Source organism: Nilaparvata lugens, chromosome 8 (assembly GCF_014356525.2).
Source record: "Nilaparvata lugens isolate BPH chromosome 8, ASM1435652v1, whole genome shotgun sequence".
Lineage (NCBI taxonomy): Eukaryota > Metazoa > Arthropoda > Insecta > Hemiptera > Delphacidae > Nilaparvata > Nilaparvata lugens.
The window spans coordinates 17559694-17587367 of record NC_052511.1 but is presented as its reverse complement, the minus strand read 5'-3'; the positions used below and the strand labels follow the sequence as shown (position 1 = coordinate 17587367).

Here is a 27674-nt window from a genome sequence, read left to right as displayed (position 1 = left end):
TATAGGATATTGGTAACGGAGTAACAACTGAAACTGGTATGTCAAATTGTTTCAAAGTTGAATTAATTGAATTGATGTTGTTTTGTAACTGACCTCGCCGACATCGTAGACCCAAATCTTGCCGTTATCGTCGCCAGTGGTGAGATGCGTGCCGCTGGGGGTCCACGAGACCCGGTTGAGGGCGGGCTGGCCATCCACCATAACACTGGCGGTCGGTACCTCCGTGTCCGCGTTCAGGTTCCACAGGTCCAGGCGTCCCGACGCGTCCACGCCGGCAAACAGCGCCGGGTGGATGGGTGACCACGCCACGTCGGCTACGTAGTCGCCGTTGTCCTCGAACGAGTATAGCGGCTTGTTTTCCTAACACAAACAAAATCGATTCAAGATTTACAACCGCTTGTTTTCCTGAGAGGAATTCCGAAAATACATTGAATATTTAAATAAATTCATGACACTTGAAAGGATGACATTCACTTCATCTCGATACATATTTAGTTGATCACGAATGATCACCTTCATTTCGAATTCCAGTTCATATCGATACATATTTAGTTGATAACGAATGATATTTATAATATACTAGCAGGTGTTACCCGTCTTCCTAAAACAAACTAAATCGATTCAAGATACTCATAAAAACTCATGGAATTTGAACGCGTAACATCCATTTCATCTCGAATTCCAGATCATCCCGATAAATATTTAGTTGATCACGAATGGTAGGCCTATTTATAATGGAAAGTGTCTAGGAAAGGTGTAACAGCTGAAGATCATATATTCTACATAAAATTGGCAAAAAAAAAAAATGTCCAATGAAATTTTATTACTTCTAACTTGGTTTTCGAGATATATAGATTTTTCTATATTTTTGAAAAACGTCAATAACTAGAAAACTATTATTCAAAATCAAATTCTGAAGATGTGGTTGGTAAAATGGAAAAAGTTCCAGTAAGATTAATATATATTTTTTTACTCTTCAATGTTTGTTTCCATTACGAACTGCTTGTTAATAATCACTTTTGAACAATTAAATCACGACATAGCAGTCAGGTATTTATAAATAAAGGCTATTAGCTTCTACTCACATTAGTGGAGCGCTTTCGGACACTAGGCCCTTCATCAACACTGGTTGACACTTCCATTGTGGAATACATATATGGTTAGTAAGCAGCGTGGGTTGTGGGAGTGGCGGGATTGTTTGAATAGTTGGCGGCGGGGGTAGCGGGAATGTTTGAATTTGTAGGTTAAACATTTGTATGTTTGAGTAGGAGGTTGAAGAGGCTGTGTGATTTGAAGTTTGTTTGCTCATTAAGGATGTTGTGGGGGTCTCTTTTGGTATGTTTATATAATTATTTGTTGTTAATTATATGTTCAAAGGTGTTTAGTTCAAAAGTGATATTTTTTTACTTTGTTTGACATTTTGAACTTTTATGAACGTTCAAACTATTTGATACGATCGAACTCGACAAATGTAATTTTTCAACTTTGAGCGGTCTGGGCTTCGCCACTCTAAGACAAACGTTTCCTGCTTCAGTAGATGAACAATATACTATTTCTGTGTAACTATTTTATCTAGCATACATAACAAACATGGTATCTTGAACATGTATTATGTTTACTTGAAATAATAAGCCTTATTGGGCTTCATACCTCAAAGGAATGGAAATGAGTAAATGAATAGAGAAAAATAAATAGATGAATTCGAACTAGGTGAAAGAAATGAAATCAGAGAGAAACACTGTGAAATTGTGATTATTGTTTGTGCTTTCTTTGCGAGAATAAAGTTATTATTATTATTATATTATTATTATTATTATTATTATTATTATTAAATCAACTCTAAATGAAATTGAACTACATAGAAGAATTGATATCAGAGTGGAAAACTTTCATTCTCACCTTTTGATTCCATAGTTTGATGGTCCAGTCGAACGATGACGTGAGGAAGAGATGGGAGAAGTCCATGGGCCCCGACACTTTGTGTGTGTTAATTCCAGTGACAGGCGCTTGGTGACCCTCGTACGTTTCAGTCACACCAGCCTTACTTCCGTGACGGCAAGCTGAGGATAGAAAAATACAAAAATATCGATCCTTGTTTTATAAAGAAATCTCTATACATGATATTACATCTGAAAAAGCTTCAAGAACAGAATGAAACTGCATTCACCCCTATAGTGAGGTCCAGTGGAAAAGATAGAACAACAGCGTTGTCGATTCTCTGCACTACCACTGCCCTATATGGTATATGGCTGATTCAGGTAGGCTACATAACGAAGCCGACAGCCAGAGTTGGTAGATACATAATTCCTACTTCAATCTCAATGATTTGATGTAACCTAAACAACTGACCATTCTCCTCTATAGATTACAATGGAATCTGCAATAAGCAAAAATGGCAACGGAATCATAAACTAGCCCTCTCAATTATTTTGGTATTCAACTATGTAAGCTAATCTGTATTTCCAACTATTAATTTAAACTTTTAAATAAAAACACTTTTGAAGTGGAAACACTTACTTTTTAGCAGTGAAGACGTTTCGACCTGTTGTTGGTCATCTTTAGATCGTAAGCTAAAAAGTACCCAAGTGTTTCAACTTCAAAAATGTTTCTATTTCGAAACATTCTCAAGTGAATTGCTTGGAAATGATAGCTGCTGTGACCACTTTTAGACAATTTCTCTACTCTGATAAGAGTCTCTGGGAAGCCTTTACTAGTAGTCCTGTGAACAGTAGACCTCACGCAGTTCTGACATCCACAAGTATCTGGTGTCACCTGTTCACCGGCTTCTCCAGACATCTATGTAATGCATGCAATGAATAATCCACTTGTCAGCTGATTGACTGTGAATAATTCTGTAGCCTGATTATAGTCTGAATCCTATCTTCAGAGTAGATGATTATAATATAGTGATATCGGAGTATGGAGGGAATTTATTTTCCTTTCATATTATCCTTAAAATGCAAAATTTCAAAAAAAAACCTTATGTATACATCAGACGCGCAGTTAAAAAAGGAATATTCCTGCCAAATCTCATATAAATCTATCAACGTGTTTGGCCGTAAACGCGTTACATATAATACAGACAGACGAAAGAAAATCCGAGTTATAGCATAGTTTATACGATGCCGATTGGCGAGACAGTTGTCTTTGGACAATTGTCATCACGTGGTTGCGGTTTGTCGGAGGCTAGGCCAGTTAAACAAGAAGATGTTTATACGCAGCCAACTATTGGCACGTCAGTTGACAGCTTAACATGTCCTAGTTCTCGTCATCTGTTGTGACTTAACAGCTGAACTGGCAAAACCAAGACAGCGCTACTGGCCTACACCGTTCGCGACAACTGAGATTCCGAGTGGTGGGGGGCTCGCTGGGCCCAATTGACTGTTCATAGTCTACTCCCGGAGACAGTTGAATTTTGGGCCAACTGTCGGGACAGTTGGCAAGACAATTGGCCTGAAGTGTTTATACGAAGACAATAATTTCATGCAAGTCAGTTGCCTTATGACAATTGTCTCGCCAATTAGCATCGTATAAACTAGGCTTTGAACATAGACCTCACTGCGTTCGGTCAAAAAACAAACTTTTCAATATCAAACCGACCAGAAACAAACAAACTTTTCAATTTGAAACTGACCACAAACAAATTTTTAAATTTCATTTTGAAACTGACCACAAACTAACAAACTTTTTAATTTTAATATTATTTCAAACCGACCACAGGCTAAAGAAAATTCAATTTGAATTTCTAACTGACCACAAACAAACTTTTGAATTTCAATTTGAAACTGACCAGAATAGACAGCGCCCTCCTCGCTTCCGAGCACAAAGTTGTTGACATCGTTGTTGGGGAAGGCGTGGCAGGTGACGGCGATGGCCTTGTTCTGCCGGTGCTGCAGCTCCAGGGTGTCCTGAGGCTGCGACAGCATCTCCAGCGACCACGAGCACAGGCGGCCGTCGGTCGACACGCTGATCAGATTGTGTGCGTTCTGGGTGCCCACCACGCTCAAGCAATACACCGGATGCTGCAACATAGGATTGAATTTGAGAAATTACATCAGATTGTGTGCGTTCTGGGTGCCCACCACGCTCAAGCAGTACACCGGATGCTACAAGATAGGACATATTTTTCAGAAATCGCTTTAAAAAGAAAAATTATAAATTTATTTGTTCCAACATATTGAGTTGGAGGAGGAGGAGGAAGAGGAGGTTGAGGGGGGAGGAGGAGGGGGAGGGGAAAGGGGGGGAGGAATGAAGATGAAGAGAGAAGAGAAGAAAAGATAAGAATAAGGAGCAGGAGAAGGAGATAGAACAGGGGAAGAAAAAAAGAAGAAGCAATCATAAGTCCTGTGATAAAGGAGGAGAAGGAACTCATAAAATAGACATGAATGTGTAACTTTATTCTGCGATTCCAATGTATGAAAGCCTTTTTTTTACATTAAATGATATTTTTGAACAGGCTCAACATTTTTCCGGTTACAGAATCTTCTCAATTTTTTTTTAAATCAGATTTCAACTCACCGTATGAGCTGCAGCTGATAGGGGTGTCCTCTGAATTGGCGTTCTTTTCTGCACTCGGTTATCCCAGAGAACAATCTGCCCTGAATAGGTGCCTCCCAAGATGAGATTAGGGTGAAACCTGCACATTGATTGAGTGCTTTATTTATGCAAATTACAATAATTTATTCATGCTGGTTAATTTATTTATTCAAGCAGATTGAGTAAAGTAGCTGCAGTAGATGATGTGTCATTGAATACATTCTTACACAAGTTACATAAGACAATATAAAAAATTTTAACATTTTACCATGCTTCACATTTCTCTTAATTAAATTGGCTCAGCCTCCCCAGTCTCTATTTGATTTTTTTGGATGAAATTACCATTCTTACCAAGGAGATTATTCAATTTCAATATCTGAATTGTCCAATAAAATAAATGCCGAGTGATTCAACAGGTCGCATCTGATTAATTTCAGTACCTCTGACGTTTGGACCGACGGCTTGTCCAACGGGAGTGGAAGACCCTGAAACGCATCAGTGCAAAATGTGCCTGTAGAAGTGAAAACTACACATCTTGAGGCAGATTGACGACCCGCACTGCGACTGTCGTCATATCCAGTCAGATGACCATCTATTAAAATATCGTCTTGCTCCAGTATGCACAAGACAAACTTCTTTTTTCAATGACAAAGCTGTTAGAGGCGATGAGTTATAGCATGATCCTCCTACTCCCACCACATGAAACTCAACTCTGATATTTTTAGGGTGAGGGTAAGAGTTTGGTCAGTTTATTCTCGGCACCCGGTACCTTCACTTCGAACATTGAGCCCGTTCTGGGAACATGGAATGTGGTAAATTGTCCGATTCACAATTTACCAGGTAAAAAGTTCCGCGTCCCATGGGATGAATTTTGACAGATTCTGTACCAGAAACTAGTTCCAGTTCCAAGTTCCTGCCCCACAGTAGAAGCCTGGTAAATTCTGACACTTGAAACTTTCAGAGCTCTCATTGGTCGATTGAATTGTAGTCTGCTTGCTTCTCTGCGCAAGCGCTGATACCTTGTTTGTTTACCATACATAGCCATAGAATACGTAATTAACAAAATGATGTTTGATAACCATTCGTTAAATGCATTTTCCTCTATAGAAAATTTGAGAGTAATTGAATGAAAGAAATGCACACTTTTCTAGACGGTAAGTTTGTAAAACAGCCTTTCGTCATTCACGCAGGTAGTAAACGACACATTTTGGTGTAAATCAGCTTCATAAAAGCGCGCCAAAAGCTTGAACCAACCAATTTGAAATGGCGTTCTATGGGAACATTTTGCACTAGTCACGTGATTGAACAATTTACCACTGGAATTATTTATTTATCATTTACAATCAACTTAAGGACAAAGAAACAGACTACAGTCCAAAACTTCTTTTCATCCCAATTTCATAAAATAAATTGTCCAAATAAAGGTTATGTGCGAACAATTTACCACTTTTTCGTGTTCCCAGAACATACAAATTTTCATTCTATTCTGCATTATGAATGCACAGTGAGAGAAGAGAATGTGTGAGAGAGACATTCCCACCCCAACATTCCTTTCACGTCAGCCTCTCTTAAACCGTTTGATGGGTTTTGGCTCATGTTATAACTCCTATAAAACAGTGGATTGTTATTTAAATATTGGCATATAGAATCATCTGACACGAACGAACTAACAAACTTGTCTATCCGTAACACGGGATTGATTCGAGAAAAATATATTGTCCGGCCAAGAATCGAACCCGGGACCTTTGGCTTACAAATGAATTGTGAGAATAACATATTGAAAAACATACCTAGCAAAGGTGGCAGACATAACAGCTGACTGACAATGGAAGATGTACTCGGGCGTGGTCTTCTTGAACTTGGTGTTCCACACGAGGCAGACACCGTCCGGGTCATGCGGCGATTCGGTGTTGCTGTGATAGCTGGCAACCAACAGTTCGGGGTACTGTGGGGACCAATCCAGTGACGTCACGAACCGGTTCTTCGACCACCTACATCAATCACACAATCAACAAATTAATATTTCATTTCTCCATCATGTCGTATCATGCACAACAATGCAAACCCATATTGCTGGATATTAAAGGGTGAATAGTGTTTCATTCTGATATCACTTCTTCCACCTATTTGAAAGTTCATTTATTTGTTTTTTTTCTATTACTTTATTCAATAAAATAAATAAATACCAAAATAGATTTAATTAGAACTCTTTCCAAACACACAGACTTGTCTATGTGGGGAAAATTCACAAGTTTTGTATACCGTATTCTTTTATTCATGTTCTGTATACTGAATTTATAAATAAAGCTGTACAATAATGGCCGTTATCACACTTGCTGATTGTCGGCCGACACTCAGAACTGTCCTCTGATTAGCTTATTCTCACCAATACCTCTCATCCGATAGGACAAATTTGAGTGTCGTCCTATAAAATAATGTCATCCTACAATCGGAAGTGTGAAAACGACCATTTAACGGTTGAATAAATACCTTTCGTCGAAGAAGACGCGGTTAAAGGACAGCCCGGTTGCCACTCTTCTCATCTCCACCATCTTCGTTGTCGGCCGCACCGGTGTAATCGGTGTAGATGTCGGCCGTCTCCGACAGAGCGCGCTCCATGAGGCGGCCAGACCGGTCGATGAACTTCTGGAAGTCCTCCGATAGCACTATCATCATCTTCTCGTCTTCGCTCAGCTCTTGCACTGCAATAGGTTCATAATAATAATAATAATAATAATAAATTTTATTAGCCAAAAAACAGGATGTCACAATTTGACATATAGGCCAGTCAATATAACAGTAAAACACTCAGTCAATACAAATACTGTCAATAAAAAACAATACAAAGTCACATTTACAATAGAAACATGTATGGTATATTAGTCCTATTCATATAACAGTAATATTAATAAATTCTAAATATTGAAATCTTCTACATTCATTTTCATGTCGATAAACTCTTCAACTGAGTAAAAGGGGTTTTTCAAGAGAAATATTTCTAAAATCATTTTGAACCTCCTGTGATTAAGTTGCCTCACCTCAATAGGAAGCCTATTCATCAATTTAATTGCAACATTCGAGGGACTTTGATCAGTTTTATGCAGTCTGCTTCGTGTTACATTGAGCGTCTGATTGGATCTTGTATTATAAGAATGAATTGCATTTCTCAACTCCATTTTCTCTGGATTTGCTTTCAGGAATAGTAAGCATTGCAATATATATCATGAATATAAGGTTAGAATTCGAAGACCTTTATAAATATCTCTACAATGTTCCCGATTCTGCGCCCTGGCGATGACTCTGACAGCCCTTTTCTGCATTATGAAAATGTCTTGTGCTTGTGAAGAACAGCCCCAGACTATAAGGCCATATGAAATGTGTGGATGAAAAATACCAAAATAAGCCTGACGTAGTCCATGTTGGTCCAGCTCCCCACATAATCGTTTAAGGGCAAACACACCGCTGCTCAACCTACTTTTCAGAACAGCAATGTGTTGTGCCCAACTTAGAGTAGGGTCAATAATTATTCCTAGGAATTTCTGCTCCTCACCAGTATCATTTGTTGCTGATCCCTTTTTGAGCCTAAAAGTGACTGTTGTGGTTTTGGCTTTGTTGAGGAACAGTTCGTTGGCATTCAACCAAGTTTGCACCGACTCCAGATTCCTCTCCGACAGTGCAACAGCTTGAGCATCATTTTTATGCCTATTAAGAACTGTGGTATCATCGGCATACATGAAGATTTTTGTTGGGACATTTATGCTAAGATCATCAATCATGATCAGAAAAAGCACTGGACCCAATACAGACCCCTGAGGCACACCACACTCCACAGGCAAAACGCGAGAGTTGTCACCATTCACGGAGACGTACTGCACTCTGCCTCGCAAATAGGAAGAAATCGCCAGGAGGATATCATGTGACACACAATCGAATGCACGACTGAGGTCACAGAAAGAGACAGCGGCAGCGGATTTATCTTCAAAGCAGTCAAGAATTTCTTCAACCAGTTTTATAAAAGCATGTGTGGTTGAGAGGCCTTTTCGGAAGCCAAACTGTGTTTTGCAGAGCAAGTTATTAATTTCAAGAAATTTGCAAAATTGCATTGCGAGCAGAATTTCGATTATTTTAGACAGTATAGGGACCAAAGCAATAGGTCTATAGTTGGCAATATCATCATGCTTGCCCTTCTTGTAAATTGGTATAATTTTGGTAATTTTAAGAGAAGTGGGGAATTTTCCATTAGCGATGACTTCATTAATAAGTGCCGTGAATGGGGTAACAATACAATCTATGATTCGTTTAATTAGGGCATTGGATAGTCCATAGTGATCTTTGCTTATCTTTGGTGACATATGCTTAACAACTTCCAGAACGCAATTCTCTGTAATGGGCTTGAATCTAAACATTTCAATACTTTCAGGAACATTCTTATTCTTTAGTAGATTATCTGATGTAACTGTATCATTTTTATCAAGTTTTTCTTAATTTCATTAGCAATATTTGCAAAGAAACTATTGAAACTGTCTGGAGATATAATGTTCTTGAGTAGATCTTTTTTTTCTGATTTATCCTTGTTTACTATGTTCCACAGTGTCTTCGACTTATTTTCAGAATTCTCTATTAAACTTTTGTTGTATTCTTTTTTTGCTTTTTTATAATTAGTCTGTAATAACTTTTTTCTCGAGTATACATATCTTTATAATCAGAGGATGTGTTGGAAAGAAAGTATAAAAAATCAAGCCTACTCTTATGATTTTTCAATTCTTGTGTATACCAGTTTAGATTGTTACTTGAACGTCTACCAGAACCAGTTTTCCTATTTGTAATGATTACGTTGAAACTTAATTTATAGTAATATATAACCGTATTTAGAAATGCTTCAAAATTTGTATCTACTTCAGCATGATTATTGAAAATATCTGACCAGCCTTCTATCAACAGGTAACTCCTAAGTACATTAATATTACTGTCATCAATTTTAGTTACTATTTTATAAATCTTTTCAGTGTTTGTCTTAGATTTCTGTGTATCGATATAATTCACTCTACTCATTGAAATAAGTTGGCCCAAGTGATCACTAACATGACAGTTACTCACTAGAACACTCAAACTTTCTTTGAAAGTTGTGAACACATTGTCCAGACAGTTGGTACCCCTTGTCGGTTCATGAACCCTCATTTCGAACCCATACATACAACACAAATTAACAAAGTGTTCTGCATCCTTTCTATTTCTATTAAAATGCAGGTTGAAGTCACCACATAATATTGATTTCCGGTTTTTCTTATTTAAATAACTTAAAGCTAGTTCCATAACCCTGCAAAACGTTTCAAAATTACCTTGAGTACTTCTATAAACAGTAATGACCATGATATCAATATTCAAGAAATGAGCTCCTGCTAATTCACAGTCCAACTCAACCGAAATGTTATTTAAATAGTCTAATACTTTGTATTGGGACGCATCATGATTTGAATATATGGCCACACCACCATGAATTCGTATTGAGCGACAGTAGCCGGTTACTAAATGTAGATGCTTAATATTAGAGTTTACTTCAAGCTCAGCATCAGTCATCCAATGCTCCGATACACATAAAATGTCCAACTTATAATTAACAATAATCTCCTCCAGCAGTCCTATTTTATTTGATAAGCTCTGTACATTTTGGTGTAAGATATTTATATTACTTTTCCTAGAGTGAATGGCATAATCATCCCTATGATTCAGCCGATATGGATTGAAATCATTCTCGGCTGATGGCCTTAGTAGTTTTTTAGAGGAATAAGTTTATTGGCTGGAATTATCACGTCTTTATTGAATTGTTTTAAGATTTGTGAGGCAACGTACCGCTTTCCAAGATTATTCAAGTGGTGCCCATGTTTCGTATGAAAACGTTTCCCCAACTTACAAAGCTCTAACACAGTGACTCAAAATGTTTACATGTTTTATGTATCTCAGAATTTGCCCATTGAATTGCTTTATTTACACAAGACCATTTTGGGAGGTCATACCTGTGTGGAATGTCAAATAAAAATACTCTGGTGTGTCTTAAATCAGCCAGCCTCCTACGCAGGACTGATATAAAACCTTTGGCATCATTTCTGGCAATGTCATTACCCCCTCCAATCAACACTGCCGCATCCAGAGGCCCCAAATCTGAGCAGTCACCCACGCTCTCCCTGGTCACATCCTCAAAACAAGCTCCGGGCTTTAGTGTACCTGTTACTTTACATTTTTCATCTTTGTCACGCATTAATTATCAACAACAGTACGACCCTGGCTACTCATGAATAGTCTAATTGTCAGATATGCAAATGTTGATACGTATGTTCCTCTGTGTATTCAGAGACTGTATAGTATGGCTTTACAATCAAATATTTTTTCAATTCAGAGACAAACAGGCGTTTGCTCTCAATAGTTTTGAGGGTTGAACGTGATCCTGTGCAAATTGGGGAGTTTCTAAATTTATTTAGTTGATGTTGGAGGATATTTATGTTGGTGTTATTCCTTGTGTTGCAGCTGTGTTGGTGGCTTCTTAAAGTTGGATTCGAGTTTTTTGCTAGTATTATATTTCCAAGATGTACAATGATATTACTGTAAAACTTTTGTTTTTAAGAAATAGAGGCTTACAATGTTCAATTACATTTGTTTGCTACCCGTGAATGCTATTAACGGGGAACACGTGATTGAAAATGTCCGGATTATAATATAGTAAATGATATTTCCAATTCCAATCCAGGACGCTACAAATGTCCCTGAGAGAAGCGTACTTATTGAAGAGATAACAATGATAGGTTTATTGAAATATGTATTGATGTTGCGGAACTTTATAAAAAAAACACACATTTCTATATATGTAACTGCTGGAGATGTGTTGATTTCAACCCGAAACTGAAGGTTGATAACACTACTATTAATGAAATATAACAATGACTTCCTTGAGCAAACAACTTTGAAATATGCATGAGTTGGATTTCCAAGATAAGATTGTAATGTTATTCATAAGCCACCTCGTCATTAAGTCATGTTTTTTCGACTAGAGAAACAATAGCGTAAGTAGATATCCCATGGTATAGGGAGTTTACGTCGCAACTTTTACTGTTATCTCAAGCCGATTATTGTCGATTACTGTGGATTTTTAATGTTTTGGCGAGGTGAGAGTGTATGAACGGCACAATATGAGACACTACCAGCGTCATACAGCATCACGGGAAAGAACTACGTTGACTATAAGCTTGAGATAACAGTAAAAGTTGCGACATAGACGCCCTATACCATGGGATATCTACTTTCGCTATTGTTTCTCTATGGTTTAAGTGAGCGTACCCGGTGGAGTAAAAATATTATTCTAATGAGTTTTAATGGGGCTATTCATACTATCTATGCAGGGCTGGATGGGAATAGTCACATAGGAGTTGTATCTTTTCTGTACCGGACTCGAACACTAATACTAGAGAGTGGGATCTGCTTTTTCATCCAGTTAAGATAGTGCGTTTGAAAAAATATAAAAACTTGAAGTTCCCCTTTATAAAAGTTTTAGAATATTTTAACGATTAGTTTCGACCATTGGTCATTTTCAAGTTCAACTTGAGAATGTTTTCAACTTGAAAATGACCTATGGTCGAAACTAGTCGATAAAATATTCTAAAATTTTTAATAAAAGGGTAATTCAAGTTTTTACATTGTTTTTATTAATTTGAATAACGTAGCCCATATAAGTGAAGTGATTTTATTTCATTAGGGATTATTTTTATTAATAAAAAAGTTGATTGATGTTTAAAAATCAGTATTATACCACAATAATGATAGTATCTTTCATTGCGGAATGGTATGGTTTCATTTGGATCTGGCATCCTAATTAAAAACCGATCAATCTATCGGTCTAAGATACAATAGCTTTCAGACACAAATCCTGGACTCCAATTCAATCAATCAATGTTTTGGTTTAGAGATTGATCAGCTTTGGAGATGGAAGTTTTGATCGCTATACCGGGTGATTGAAAAAGGACTTTACAACTTTTAAAATTCATATAAATCTTATCAAACAAGGTACAGGTAGCTGGTATCTATTAAACAAGGTAGCTGGTTTTAGTGTTGTTTTAAACGAAAACACTCTAAGTTTTGAGTCGCGCAGTCCGCTAGTGCCTGGTCGCGCCGCACAAGTGCTAGCGGCAGTTACGTCAAAGGCTGCCTTCACTGGACCCGAGCGTGCTAGCTGTGTGTTTTGGTTTGTGTACATTGATATTTTGCAAAAATTTTTGATACCACAGATCGATGAGGATGACCGAGAACGATTTGTTTTCTTTATGCAAGATGGCGCACCACCACACTATCTGACTGACGTCCGTGATTTTCTTGATGACCATTTTCCAAACCTTTCCCCAGATCTAACACCGCTGGATTTTTTCTTGTTGGGTTTTATAAAATATATGGAGTACGTACCTCCTTTGCCAGCCACTCTACCTGAACTTATAGCAAGGATTTGCGCTGCTGTTGAGCAAGTTACACCTGAAATGCTAGTGCGAGTCTGGGAAGGAATCGAATATCGATGGCATGTCTGCAGGATAACCAACGGATGTCACATAGAACATCTTTAGTTTAAGGTAAAAAAACTTGAAGGGCTTTCCTTTAAAACAACACCAAAACCAGCTCTGTACCTTGTTTAATAAGATTTATATGAATTTTCAAAGTTGTAAAGTACTTTTTGAATCTCCCGGTATATTTGAATTAGTCTATTATATTGTACATTAAATTCAAATTGAATTGTAGATTCCTCTAACTCTAAAGGGAACATAAACATAATTCAAGACCTTTTTTTAGTATCTGGTATTCAAAGTATAAGCATAATAATGAAAACCATACAATTTCACAATCATCAGCCATAATTGAAATTTATATAAAAATTGATTCCTAATATTCATCTCATCATTGTATCAGTTTCACCTATGAAATTTGCACGTTGCAAAAAGATTCAATTTACAATGACAGTGATACAATATGTTTCATGATAATACGATCAACGATGAGAGTAGCATAATAGAGTGGTCACTCACATGTCTTGGGCTCTTTCTTGGGCGCCTCCTGCTCCACCTGGGTCTGGGCCGGCTCGATCTCCTTGACCTGCGGCAGGCCGGAAGGCAGGATTCCCGGTGGCAGCTTGTTCTGGTAGGGCAGCGAGCTCTCCTCATCGTCCACTTGCGGGTCGTCATAAGTCAGAACTATTGGTGAATAAAATGGCCACTCTACGGCTCTCTTACGTCTAAGCACTCATGCAAACAACTGCGCGCTATTATAGGTCTAATAATAATAATATTCTCAAGGCTTTTATTAGTGGGGAGTCCCTGACTGAAGTTCCACCTCGACTGAATATATCATTTAGAAAAGCCTTTCAGCTGCGAGTTTTGTGACTTCAAAAGTGCTAAGTTAGGTAATTTGAAAGCACATATCAGAACTCATACGGCAGAAAAACCTTTCAGCTGCGAGTTTTGTGACTACAAAAGTGCTTGGTTAGGTCATTTGAAAGCACATATCAGATCACATACTGGAGAAAACCCTTTCAACTGCGAGTTTTGTGACTACAGAAGTGCTCGTTTAGATCATTTGAAAGCACATATCAGAACACATTTAAGCCGTCAATGGGTCTTACGACTGTCATACTTCAGCCGGGACCGACTAGGTTTAGCGATGATATTAGATACAAACATTTGTAATTGATCCAAGTTGAAGTAGTTTTTACATGGTAGCCTTTATTGGAATAAGAACGAGAACAAATATTTCGGAATTAGTCGTAAATTCCTCATCGTATACTTGGGATCGTCATAAGTTAATTGGTGAATGAAATGGCATTGTACTGTTAACTTATGTCTAAGCTCTCATGCTAAACAACTGCGCGCTACTATAAGTTTAATCGTGATATTAGACACATACCTTTTATAATGTTGATTTATGCTAGTGAATTTTATAAAAAGTTACCTTTATTTCAATAAGAAAGGGAGCATATACAGAGTGCTCTGAAAAAAGGTGCCCATGAAAAGAGAGCTAAACAGACTTTGTCTATCTTTTATGCGTTTTGTATGTAATCAGGATTATTTTTTAAAGGTTGCGTTTGTCTATTATAGACTTATTTTACATCTCTCTCTTTTAAAATTAAATTTTCTACAAGTTCTGTGGAAAATATTTTGTGTTTACTGTACATTTAACATAGTAAATCTGCTTCAGCAGTAAAGGAACATGTTTTTCTTAAAAATTACTGTAGCTACAGGTCTGAATTATTCAATATTTCAGTTCATTTTAGATAAATTATGCTCAATTGTACATTATAATTAACAGTCAACAAATACCCGTAGGGCTTCGTTCCAGCAGGGGAACTGAAATTCAGACGAAATCTTTCACCCTGTATAACTTGGTAACCAAGCATTTTCGGACCTATGTTAATTGGAACTGTTTTCTTCTTTTGATGTGAGGAATCTCGCCCTAACTTATGGGCACCTTTCTTCAGAACACTCTGTATAAGGGAACTTTGTGATATTGAATCGGGAACAGTTTTGGGCTATAATGCCTGTTGTTCCCATACCTGTATGAATTTCTGTAAATAAATAAATATACGTGGGGAATTCATTGTGTAATAATTCATTACTATTGTAATATAATTTATATTTGATGTTGCGTGCCATTATACGTCATGTGATTAAAAAGTAATAGTAGTATTGAGTGAAATAATAGCCTTCATTTCAATAAAAAAGGGAGCTTATAAATATGGGGAATTCGTTATGAAATATATTACTGGTGTAATATATTTTAATATTTATTAAAAATATGGGAGCAGAGTAATTTGGGCTAGGTCTGCTATTCTCGCTCAGTCATATCTATATTATGATTTGTAATTTCATTGATTTATAAATGAACGAATGAATGAAATAAACACAGGCACATGTGATCTACTGAATTGTTGTAGAATTGATTGGTAGATTACTGACATAGTTATGCGGGTTGACCGAATTGGCTAACTCAGAACTCACTGACTCCATGTTAAACTGCCGTATGAAACGAATCTACTCTGATCGGTGTAGTATTGATTCATATGGCAGTTTAACATGGAGTCAGCGAGTTCCGAGTTAGCCAATTCTATCAACCCAGTTATGCCTTTAAATGATAATAGAGATATTTATGTGAAAGTATTATCAGTATGGACGATATTCGTCTGGTCGTGTTATTACACACATACCATGTTATCAGATCTATTGTAGAAATTATACTCTGTAATATTTTGTTTTATGCATAACCTAATAATTTATTTGAAAAATATTCATGTTCTTATCCTAGGAATAGTATTTGAATCGTAATAGAGTTACTAAACTCGTCAAGGATTATAAGTTGATGGTAGATTCTTGAAGTATTCAATGGAAGTGCCAATATGATCAACACTTGAGAATTGAAGATTTTTGCTCAATTTCAGTTATATCAGTCATGCATTAACATACATAAATTGCAAGTATTTCCACATTTGAACAATAATTCTTGGTATAAATTTTCTCAAGATGTTCAAGCTCTATTCTAGAATATGAGAAATCTTTAAAACTCTTCCATCAAGAGTTTCAAATGCTTAAGATGTTGAGCTCTATTCTAGAAGATAAGAAATCTTTAAAACTCTTTCATCAAGAGTTTCAAATGTTGATAATGTTAAGTAAGTTTTGAACTTTTAAGATAACACAGTACATCAATAATACATAAAAATTAATTTCTGGTACGGTAGGCAGTAATAGTTATAGTTATAACAGTGTTCCACACATAAAGCAGGAGAGAAATCGGATATCAATACTCAATAATAGAAAATTCAAAGTACCATCAAGTATAACCAGTACCAATCAAGGAATATGCCCTAATTGTGACTAAAAACTAGTGTTACAAATATAAAAAGTGCGCATGGTTTTTCAACAGTATTTGTATTATTAGAATTTTGGTATATATTCTACTCGATAAACCTTGCCCAACACAAAACACCCAAATTACAAATGTACTTTCAAAGTTAATTTTGTAATATTTCAGAGAAGACTATATAAAACATATTAACGCATCCTCCACAGAGTTAGATTGAAACCTTACCTGTGAACTCGTCCTCCCATTCTAAACCCGGATTTAGATTGTACTCGTCTTGAAAGGAAACAGAGACAAATTCAAACAATCACCATCTCATCTTAATAAAAATAACATAAAGTGTGAATTACCCAAACCAACAATTGAAGCTAAGTACTGACAGTGAGTAGGGTAATGGTTGATGTGGGTGAATCCAAGCAATTTAACATTGTTGATGAGCAACTCAATTTGAATGAAAACAATTGTAAATTGTCCAATGGTTGGATGAACAGCAGTGAAATTTCAAAGAGGAGCCCCAATAAATTATGAAAAAAATTAAAAGCCAGTAGATGTGTGTGTGTTTTGAAGCCACTACTCTACTTAGCTATTGGTTAGTGAGACAGCATAAGTGGAAGTTCAAAAAATTTTGAGGCAGCAAATCAAACAATTAAATTGAAATCATTCAATCATTAACAATCAAAACCTCACTTTACTGCGAGTGAAAATGAAATGAAAATAAATTCATTTTTTGAAGAGAATAGCAATGAGCGGAGAAAACAATTGCAGTGATCATTTTTGGACAACCCAATATTCAACTATCCATACTTATCCTAGTAATTTACTTTTAATGTCATTATGTGCCTAGCTTAAATTCCATTACTATTATTATAAATAACAAACAAGGGCTACTTTTAGTAAAGGTTTTCAAGTATTATTAAAAAAAATTCATTCCATTTTTATTATGAGTTAATTATTATGAGTTAATAAGTGGTAATAGAGCGTTCTAGCCTTTAATCGAATTGTACCGTTTAGTATAACTGAAAATTTGGAAATGAGTGATTTCCGAGCACCTACTTCAAGACAGATATTAATCTTATTTGATTTAATTTCAACCGAGAGTAATAATGTAGACACATTCGAGTATATTCTATAAGTTTCCTGTATTTTCTATTTCATCAAGTCTTATTCACTATTTGAAAAGCGATTCAAGAAACTCTTGAAGAATCAATGCAAATCAGAATAAGTTATTAATTAAAATTATCTCCCGCCGCTTATTGCCATGAGTGTATGAATTGAAAAAGAGTTTATGGAGTTCATCAGAGTTTGACAATGGTGGAACAACCGAAACCGGTCTTTCTAAGTATCAATAAATCTGTGGTTTTCGGCAATTTCTTAGTATTTTTATCTAATATTAATAATTACTACAATATCAACTACACAAAAAGAAACGAATTAAAGTACAAGTATTATTTCAAGGCGTTGCTCAACCAAATAGCAATCCAGATAGCTAAAAGAAAGCTTATTTACAAAAAAACCTCTCAATTATATTATTGGGAATATCTATTATATTTTACTAATTTACATTTTAAGCTTTGCTAATTTACATTTGCAAATAAAATCATGTAGGCATTTTCGCAGCAAAGCACGTATTAACAATGCTATGGGAGTTAAAATATCGTAACTTACTATATTTAATGCGCTATATTTAATTTAATCTGTTTGAATAAATGATTAATTATTATAATCTGGACAAATTTTGCTACAGGGATCAACCCCTGATAATAAAGGTTTTCTGAGGTATTTTTGCAATAAATAAGATAGAGGATTGAAAGACAAATCAAGTAGTAATGTCATGATCACCTTCCACTTGAATGATGCACAAGCTAGGGACGTTAAAAACTAATCCAAACTGATTTGTTAAAAGATGTTAAATCGCAACCATTACACTATCACTGTCAATAAAAATGTTAGCAAAAATCAATTCAACATGAGTCATAAAGCTAAGGAAAGAGATTATCATAAGTAGCTCTATCCCAAGCCGCTTGTAATTCAAAAGACAGGGCAAATAGCTTAGTTATATTATTATATATAATACATTATGATAGACCATTTTTATTGTTAACCTATCAATGTCCTCAACAAATTATATCAATATTATATTATAAATTAGATCAATGCTGGGGAAGTTATTAGATATAGTTTGTGAGGTGTTTCACCACAGATATGTATGTTATAACGGTACTATATCGTTGTTTTAACGAACAGACTATTATTTTTATTTTGCATGATGATCTACTTCCATAAAAACCAAATTTTCATGAGCCTGAAAATTATAATTGATGTTGAAAACAAGCAGAAATACTCCAAATTACAGTATTCAAGAACCCAGCAAAGCATTGTGCAGGTGAAATGAACTGCCTAACCATTTGAAAATGTTTGTTTTAAACCTAATTTATAAATAAAATTAATCTATCAATTTATATCTCAAAGCGCTTACTATAGTTTGTTAGCTTGACGTTAATATAATCCTAATCCTCTCATGGGGAATTAGCAGTCTCAGTATTAGATCAAACCAGAAACTATTGTCATTACGTTTGAGTATTATCAGGATCATAGTTATTATTATATGAAGCTAATTAAAAAAACTGAATACTTCATTGGTCCATAATCCGAACAAAAACACACTTAAAGTATACTACATAATTCTTAAACGTTTCAATGCGAAAAAATTTTGTAGAACAATGGGGTTTGTTTAACGAATTTGAATGGCTGTTTTATGACCATTTGAATGGCTGCATTTTATGGCTGTTTTTTTTTTTTAATTTCTTTACAGCCCTGCTTGATGTAAAAAGTTTAAGGAAAAGTTATATGGTTCAAAATTAACCAATTGAGCTCTTTGATATGCACTAATAGAACTTAATCATAAGTTATAAGTATATTCAATATGCATATAAAATTTAGTACATATTCAATCATATTATTATGAAAATGGATCTATCATAATCCACATAATTTAAATGTGTTATCTAGCCTGATCAAATTCATGTCAACATATGAAACAGAACTATATTAGTAGCCAATATAATATCATACAGTATGAATCAAATAATTTTTATCTTTGTAAGAAACCACATTTATAATTTAAAATAATTAAGACATCAAGATAGTAGAAAGAAGATCTTGATTTACAGAAAGTGATACTCATTCAATGTATTGAACATCAAGAATGTCAAAAGTTCAAATCCATGCAAAAGAAAAACATGCAGTTATATTTTATTTCTTGTACCGAATTGAATTAAACCCTAATCTGAAAATCAATTAAGAAAATAAAAACCAGAAATGCAATACCCGTTTTTTTATTTTGAAAACCTATCAACTATCTTTATGAATAGCAGAAATACAATATCCAGTTATCTTTTTAATTGTGACAAACTATGAACTATCTTTACAATATATTCGAAAAAATATGTTATTCTTTATAGAATGGAAATGGGAATTTATGCTTGAAAAAATAGTCTCATGTAATAGAAGGATGTTACAGAAGATGGTTATCAAGATGTTAGGAAAGAAACATGCAGGAATTAAACATTAAATGTTTTGAAAAATCTGGTTATTTTTATATAGGAACTATAAATGTAAAAACTTTATTTATTTTGAGGGGTTGAGAGGGAATTTCCATTATCAGAAGTTTAGAATTGATAAATTCTTAGAAGAATCGTTTACAATAATGATCCAGGTCTGGACAACAATTTTGTTCTATTAGTACAAATTTTTGTTATTTGTTCTATTTATTCTATTTGTACTGTTTGCAAATAACAAGAAATTATCTATTCTACTACCACCACCATTGAAACCAACAGAGTACCAAATCACACGCAAATGAATAGTCTTTTCATGCAATTGAAAACACATTTTGAAAAATTGGAATTCACCAACAATCAATATGTCTAAAATTAAGTATAATTAAAATTATTAGTTAAGTAATTCTATTTAAATATGGGTGAATCGAAAATTAAATAAATTGGGTTTCAATATTATATATGATAAAACAAAAAATATTCCTTTTTTCATTCCAATATTGTAATTTTCACATCCATTGAATGAATAAATAGAATATGAACCCCATATTTTGTTAGCTCAATACGTCATCTAGTTTTATCAAGTAGTATAGATTATAAAAAAGCAGACCCTTGAATAAAAAATATAAAAATATATTTGAAATATATTGAAATATGGCCCACCAAGAGTAGAGGTATAGCGAAAAATTTCAAATTCTTTTGATAAAATGTTGAAGAATCTTTTTTAAATGAGCTAGAAAATAGAGAAAGTCCAGATAGATATTTAAAGCATGTGCATAATAGTTACAAATTTTCTTTGTTTTGAATCTAATACTTACATCTTATATTACTTTTTACACTCCAGTATATTTAATGTATTCTAATCATGTTTTTTGGAAGAAAAATGATAATATAGTCTTCAAACTTGTGATATGAAAAATATATAGTAATAAATCTCTGGAAAATATGCAACAAGAAGTAATGTGCATACTTCATCAGTCATTGGTTTCTTAAAATTTTTTGATAAGTTAATTCGCTCAAAAAGCCAATATATACATCAGACAGGGCTGAATTTAACATGAAAACGACTAGTACAGTATAATACCTATTAGTCAAAAACTGTCCGGATTCCGTATGTTGTTCATTTATCAAAGAATCACTAAAATTAAATCTAGTTTCAAGACAAGCTTAAACATCATATTATTAGAATACGGTTATCTAAAATGTCAAAATCGAGCAAATCTGATGTTAAATATTAGAATATTTATGCACTATTTTGCAACATGATATCGTCTAGATATAAAACACATTTCTATCATAGCACTGTTTTGGTAATGTCTCAATGCAACCAATCTGTCTTATATCAAGGGTGTTTCAATAACAATGGAAGAAATCATCATGATTTCAATTCTTCTTAGTTATAAACCTTGAAAAGCTAATGAAGCAGTGAAAATAAGACAGTTCCAAAAAGATATCAAGTGACCTAAACCATGCAAACTGAGTTGAAAAACCATAACACCACATCAACTGAACATCGAAATTCATAGACCAAATTCTATGGCAATAAAAACACTTTTCCTAACACAAAATAGAACAAGAAAGAAAATAAACATGATATAAATATTCGGTTCAAAAATTCTCTGGGAAGGTGCGTTAAGATGTTGACGAAAATCAATATAAATTGATATTTTTCAATAATTTGATGGAGAATGGAGTACCAACAATGTAGACAAAAATCAAGTTTCTTTTTTCAAATCAAGTTTTTTACTCGGAATAATTAAAAACGATTAATGAATGCAAGACATTTTTTTCAGATTTTTTATTCAAGATAATATATCTATACATTTAATATAATTGTAGATATTTTTTTTACTTTAGGATTTCATCCTTTTAATAAAAATATATAGAAGTACTACAATAATTTTTCAACATTTTAATTATTAGAAAGAATTGTTATTCCACGTTTTTCAGTAAGGTATTGGTTTTTATGTTTCCATTGTACTAGCTACAAGGAATAATGTATTAGAATGCTGAAAAATAGATGGATTTCAAAAAGTTTATGCTTTTTTACATTAAAACTTTCAATTTATCGAGAAATTTACTCAAATTTCTACAATAGCCATCATGAGCACTGAAAATAATAATTAGGTAGCCTACTGAAATAAGATGAAATCTTTGACCTCATTCGAATTTTTTATAACCGATCAAATAACAAGTAGGGGAAAACATAATAAAAAAATTGATTTGAAAGAAAAAATCAAGTCTTCTAGAAGCACATTTTTCACAACAATCTTTTCCAATGACTAAATAAATCTACTTTCTAAATAAAATAGATGAATTACAAAACACAAATTGAATACATTTAAAAAATTCTAAAAACATGCACTTCTCAAACAAATGAGATTCTAGAATAGATAATATCTGTGACAAATTACAAATCTTGAATAAATTAAAATTGTATGAATTTCCAACTTACCGTAATAGCCGAAAGTTTGGGCTGGAAAGATGTTCAGACCATCAGAAAAACAAAACAGAAAAAGGAAAAGAAAGAGATTAGTTTTATGCTAGATAAAAATTACATTTTACAATTAAAGACAAGAATTAAACATTCAATTATCACCAAATTTAAATACTAACTACAATGCAATAAATACGATAAATCATACAAAATATAGGTTCTGGATGATAAGAGTTTATTTAAAATACTTTACTTAATAAGTGTGTTTGAATAATGGTCATTATCATAGTTCATTGAATGATGAGTGGTTAAAAGTATAAACAATATTTCAATAATTATTATGATGATCCTTAGTTAATGTGATAGTTAATTCTTGAAAATGTTATGAGAACAGTGTAAAGCATTCCTGCAAATTTTGGAAAAACAAATGGAACTATTAAGCACTTAGAAAAATGAACATGATTAATTTTGAAGTAAACAAGTAAAGCATAATTTACCGACAATGATTGTTTACAATCAAATCTGAACTTTTGTGCAGAGGAGTAATATAAAAGTCAAAACTGGGGAGCTTTGTACAATAGGACATTATTGTGCATGTTTATAATATAACACTTGTTTGGATATGTTTTTTTAGAGAAAGTTTAATTTTCAAGAAAATATAGGAAACTATCATGCACTAATAGTTTTTGTGAACATCATTACTGTCCCTATTTAAATAATCTGCGATTGAAGAGATCAGTAAAGATCTATAATGAAAGACGTTTAGTTGTTTAGGTCGGAGTTTAAGGCTAGACACATGCCAGTTAGTCAAGACAAGACATGATCAGACACAATACTTCACATAGTTGCTTATGAAGACATGTCTAATTGCTATGACTAATCAGTGTGAGTTGCGTCATAAGCCACTATGTGAAGTATTGTGTCTGATCATGTCTTGTCTTGATTAACTGGTGTGTGTCTAGCCTAAATGTTTAATGAGGGTTATTTACAACCAACATGACTAACTACTACTATTTGAGATGGAGCTCCATCATGCAGTTTTAATATGAATTAAATTCAGTAAAATGAGACAAATAGCCAATGTGGAAGTTGATAGACTATTCAAATAAAACAATTTTAAATTATTTGATTATAGATCTGAGAAATTGTGCATATTGTACATCAGATGCCTCTTACCTTAGCTCAAATTAGTTGAATTACCAGCCAAAACAGGTAGAATAATAATTAGACTTATTATACGTAATAAAATGATAAAAGTTTAAAGAAACTACTCAGAATTAATTGACAAATATTTTGATTACTAGTTTTTGTATATCATCTTTTAAAATAAAAAATGACTGAGTAATTGTTTTATCATGTTCAAGAGATTCAAAATGAAACTGTTTCTTCGAATAGTGACTTATTCTAATATCAATAAGATTTCTTCTCAATGGAAAAACCTAATGACACTATTACAATCATAGAACTTAATCATTTTAAACATATTCTTATCCAAGATTTATGCTATTCTTTGCAATTTTTTACTTCAAAGAATAAACAAATCAGATAAGTGCTGTTTAAATGTACTTGATAAGTAAGTAAATATTTATTTTAAGTAAGATTATTAGATAAGATTATAGATTTCTAGTAAGTAAGATTATTTATTTAGTATATGTTGATACCAATCATGACCAATTATTTTTTTACCAGATATGTTTTATATATAGAAATATATAAAGATAAAATTATAACGTACTGATGACAGTGTGTTTGAGTTCGTGTAATGGTGTGGCAAGTAGTGTTCTTCTCATTCCATAATCAATATAAATTTAACATTGTGCAGCTTCACAACATTTACTAATTAACAAACAACAATTTAAAATATAGGTTGAAAGAATTTATGTACGACATGACCGAATACAACATGTGAACTTCAGTAAACTTTATTTACACTGGTGCAATATGGATTATTTAGAGTTGAATTTAATATTGTGAAAAGGTTTAAAATACTACTATAATGATCGGTAAAGACAACAGATAAAGAAACAAAAACTTTAAAACAAAATTTGAAAATACTTTTTTATTTTTGAGATAATATTTCCAATAAACAGGGAGAATGCTAAGAGATTTTCAACACAATTGAATATTATTGGTATATTAATAAAAATAAGGTGGATATCATTAATAATTATTTTGTAATTTTCAAGTTGAATCTAATGTCAATACCTCTAAGTTAATGCAATACATCATTGGACACATCATTGTATAATTGGTTATTTAATTACATAAGATATTATAAGCTTCAAGAGGCAAATGATTTATACAAGATTCACATAAGTCAGATCTACGCTTTACTTTTGCAACATTAATACCTCTTAAAGATATTTTCCAAGTGAAGTCTGATTTTTTAAATAAAGAAATTCTATAAGCATTTGAAATTGATTATTAAATACGATAAATTATCAACAAAATTTATCAAGTCTATGTAAGCAAATAGATTAGTTTGAACTTTACCAAAAAAGTTCACAGAGCTGAATAGTTTGGATGATTTTTCCTAGCGCTACTAAATTATTCAAAACACAATACCTTCTGATCTATAGTTCAACTACTGTACTACTACTACTTCTGAAGTACTGTATTCAACTCCTGTACTGTATTTCAACTACTGTATTATTGCCGATTTCCATGAAGAATATCAATATGCATCATGCATTAATATTGATGTGCTAGTTTTAATAATTATGTGGATAACGTCAACATAAAAGTGATCATAAAAGAAAGAACTGACAAAATTGACAATTCGATTTATAACTTATTTGATTGATTGGCAAGATCGATCTCTAATCAGCAATCATCCTAATCAAAGATCAAATTAACCTGAAGTTTCTGCAACCGGGAGACACCATCTAAATAAAAGCATGCTACTAATGAATGCACAAACAAGCCACACAACAATACAATATTTTGTCCTTTTCTAATCATGCATATATGATTTGTGTTATCATAAAATGTATAAATAAAATACAATATCAACAAATTGGGGATGAGAGAGGGCTTGTGGGAACTTCTATTATCAGTATTTAACAAGCAAGCAAGGAACAAGCTAGAGAAGGAAGGAGAAACTACCAAGCAAGCAGGGAGAACCGGATAAATCTGCATTCCCACATATCAGTGTCATTGAACGTATCCGGCACAGTATAAATATCATTTCCATCAGTTCAAATGTGACTATTCATACTTGCTTGGTCAAATTGAGTATAATGATAAACCAGTTACACACACATAGATTTTTCGACGTTCGATTTTTTGCAGTCCTTATGAAATCCACTACATTTAGTAAGAAATTTATGAAATCTACTAGTTCTACGGAAGAATTATTATTCAACTCCCAAATGAACGCTGTAAATAATAATTCTATATTAATTAGCATTCGAATAAATGCATTCTCAATTTAATTCCATCTGAGTTCTACAGAACTTGACAAACACATGAACAACATAATCTTTTTGCCAAGTTATGTTCAATCTAATAGAATTTGTATAAGGACGGCAACCAATCGTACGTCTTGACAATGGTGTAATAACCGAATCGTACGATTGACAATGGTGTAATAACCGAAACCGGTCTTTCTAAGTATCAATAAATCTGTGATTTTTGACAATGTTGTAGTCTTTTTCATTCAATATGAATAATTAAGCTACCACAATATCAACTTGTCAACTACACAAAAAGTAACTAGACATACTGTAAAAAGAAAATATAAATTTGAGTACCCTTTCAAATTATTCATTCAAAAATTTAATTTAATAATTAAAAAGGGTACTCAATTTTATATTTTTATTCAAGTATATTAAAAGTAGCCTTGAAGAAAAAAGGCAATACTAGACATACTGATACGTGAGAACCCAGCTTTATACAAACAAGATTCCAGACAGAAAGAACATCAATTTTCAAGAGACACCACTTTGAGAAAATTTGTTCGGAAAATTCAATTAATTATGAAAAGTGATAGAAAGTCAAGACTCAGCAGTAGTTATAATGACCCACCTTTCCTCGGACGCCACCAATCCTCGTAGTATCCTTTCAGTGGGGAAGAAGAATCAGATCCTTATTGGTTAGTCGCAAAAAACAATTGAGAAAGCACACAATTTCTAAATTCCCTCATAGAACAAGTCAATGCCACCAACACCAAGGGAGTTATTCGGAAAAGAGAGCAAGTCAAGTTTGGAAGTTGAAAAGGGGTTGAAAGACACAGAAGAAATTGGAGACACAATAATTACTTAGTTTATTACCTGATCTGATTCAAGGTGGAATATAGTGAATTACCATAGATTTCAATTTTTTTCAATTTTCTGATTAGAAGTCTTATGATAAATAGAAAGGTTTGCGATTATGAAAATGCTTAACAATTATAAAATTAAATAGGTACCAGACAGCATAATAGACACCTATAATGTTATGCAACTTTTGCATTAATATAATATAAATGGTTACTCGATGGTTCTATTTTGTTTCAATGATAGACACCGATTCAATCCTATCTTTTAATAATCCTATTTTTAATACAATGAGATATTGTTTATTCTGTAACTTTACTGACTGGATATTGAATATGATACAGTGCCGGTTGCAAAAAAGCTGGATAAACTTTAACCGTGATTAAATCCAGAGAACCAATATTATTAGAGAAGCCGTCTTTTCAAAAACGCCTTCTCTGATTGGTTCTCGTAAAATTAATCACGATTAACCGGCTTTTGTGCAACCGGGCCATAGTATTGTAATAATGGATACTGAAAACTTTCGAAACGTCATAATTATACACCGATATTGATGTTCAAACGCTTATGAAATTCGCTTTGTTATTGAGCAAGTTTTGATATAGGAATCTCTTACAACGTGATTGGATCTACAAAGCCCCTTCCGGTCTCACTAACATGAAATTAGCTTTGGTTTCGGTTGACGTGTGAGATTCTTTGAACCTTTGGATCTTTGAATCCGTCCCTTCAAAAACATAAACATGAAATTAACCAGAAAACACACCATAAGTAATGGAGCTTCTGGCAATTGAAAAGCTCTTTTTTATTAATTACATTATCTTTTACATTATCCAAATTTTCGCCACCACAATCCTAACCTGTTAACGGTTTATTCTGTATCAGATATTTTCAGTCATCCTCAATCAGTTATACAATCTAACTCAATCTTTATTAAACTCTCTTTCCAAAAATTACAGCACAGCCCAATTATTTCAGTTAATTGAACCTGTGTAGATGCAATCCCTTAGAGGC

At 33.6% G+C, this 27674-nt stretch overlaps 1 protein-coding gene across 1 annotated transcript in view; it reads right to left on the bottom strand.

Moving 5' to 3' along the window:
* Positions 1 to 27674, bottom strand: part of LOC111047588 (cytoplasmic dynein 1 intermediate chain) — a 36918-nt gene that overhangs the window by 4062 nt on the left and 5182 nt on the right. The window contains 11 exon segments of the mRNA XM_022333380.2: positions 94 to 360; positions 1900 to 2060; positions 3791 to 4022; positions 4519 to 4636; positions 6327 to 6527; positions 7027 to 7058; positions 7060 to 7238; positions 13593 to 13733; positions 16642 to 16689; positions 22426 to 22446; positions 26434 to 26493. Coding sequence (XP_022189072.2) covers positions 94 to 360; positions 1900 to 2060; positions 3791 to 4022; positions 4519 to 4636; positions 6327 to 6527; positions 7027 to 7058; positions 7060 to 7238; positions 13593 to 13733; positions 16642 to 16689; positions 22426 to 22446; positions 26434 to 26493 — 1460 coding nt within the window.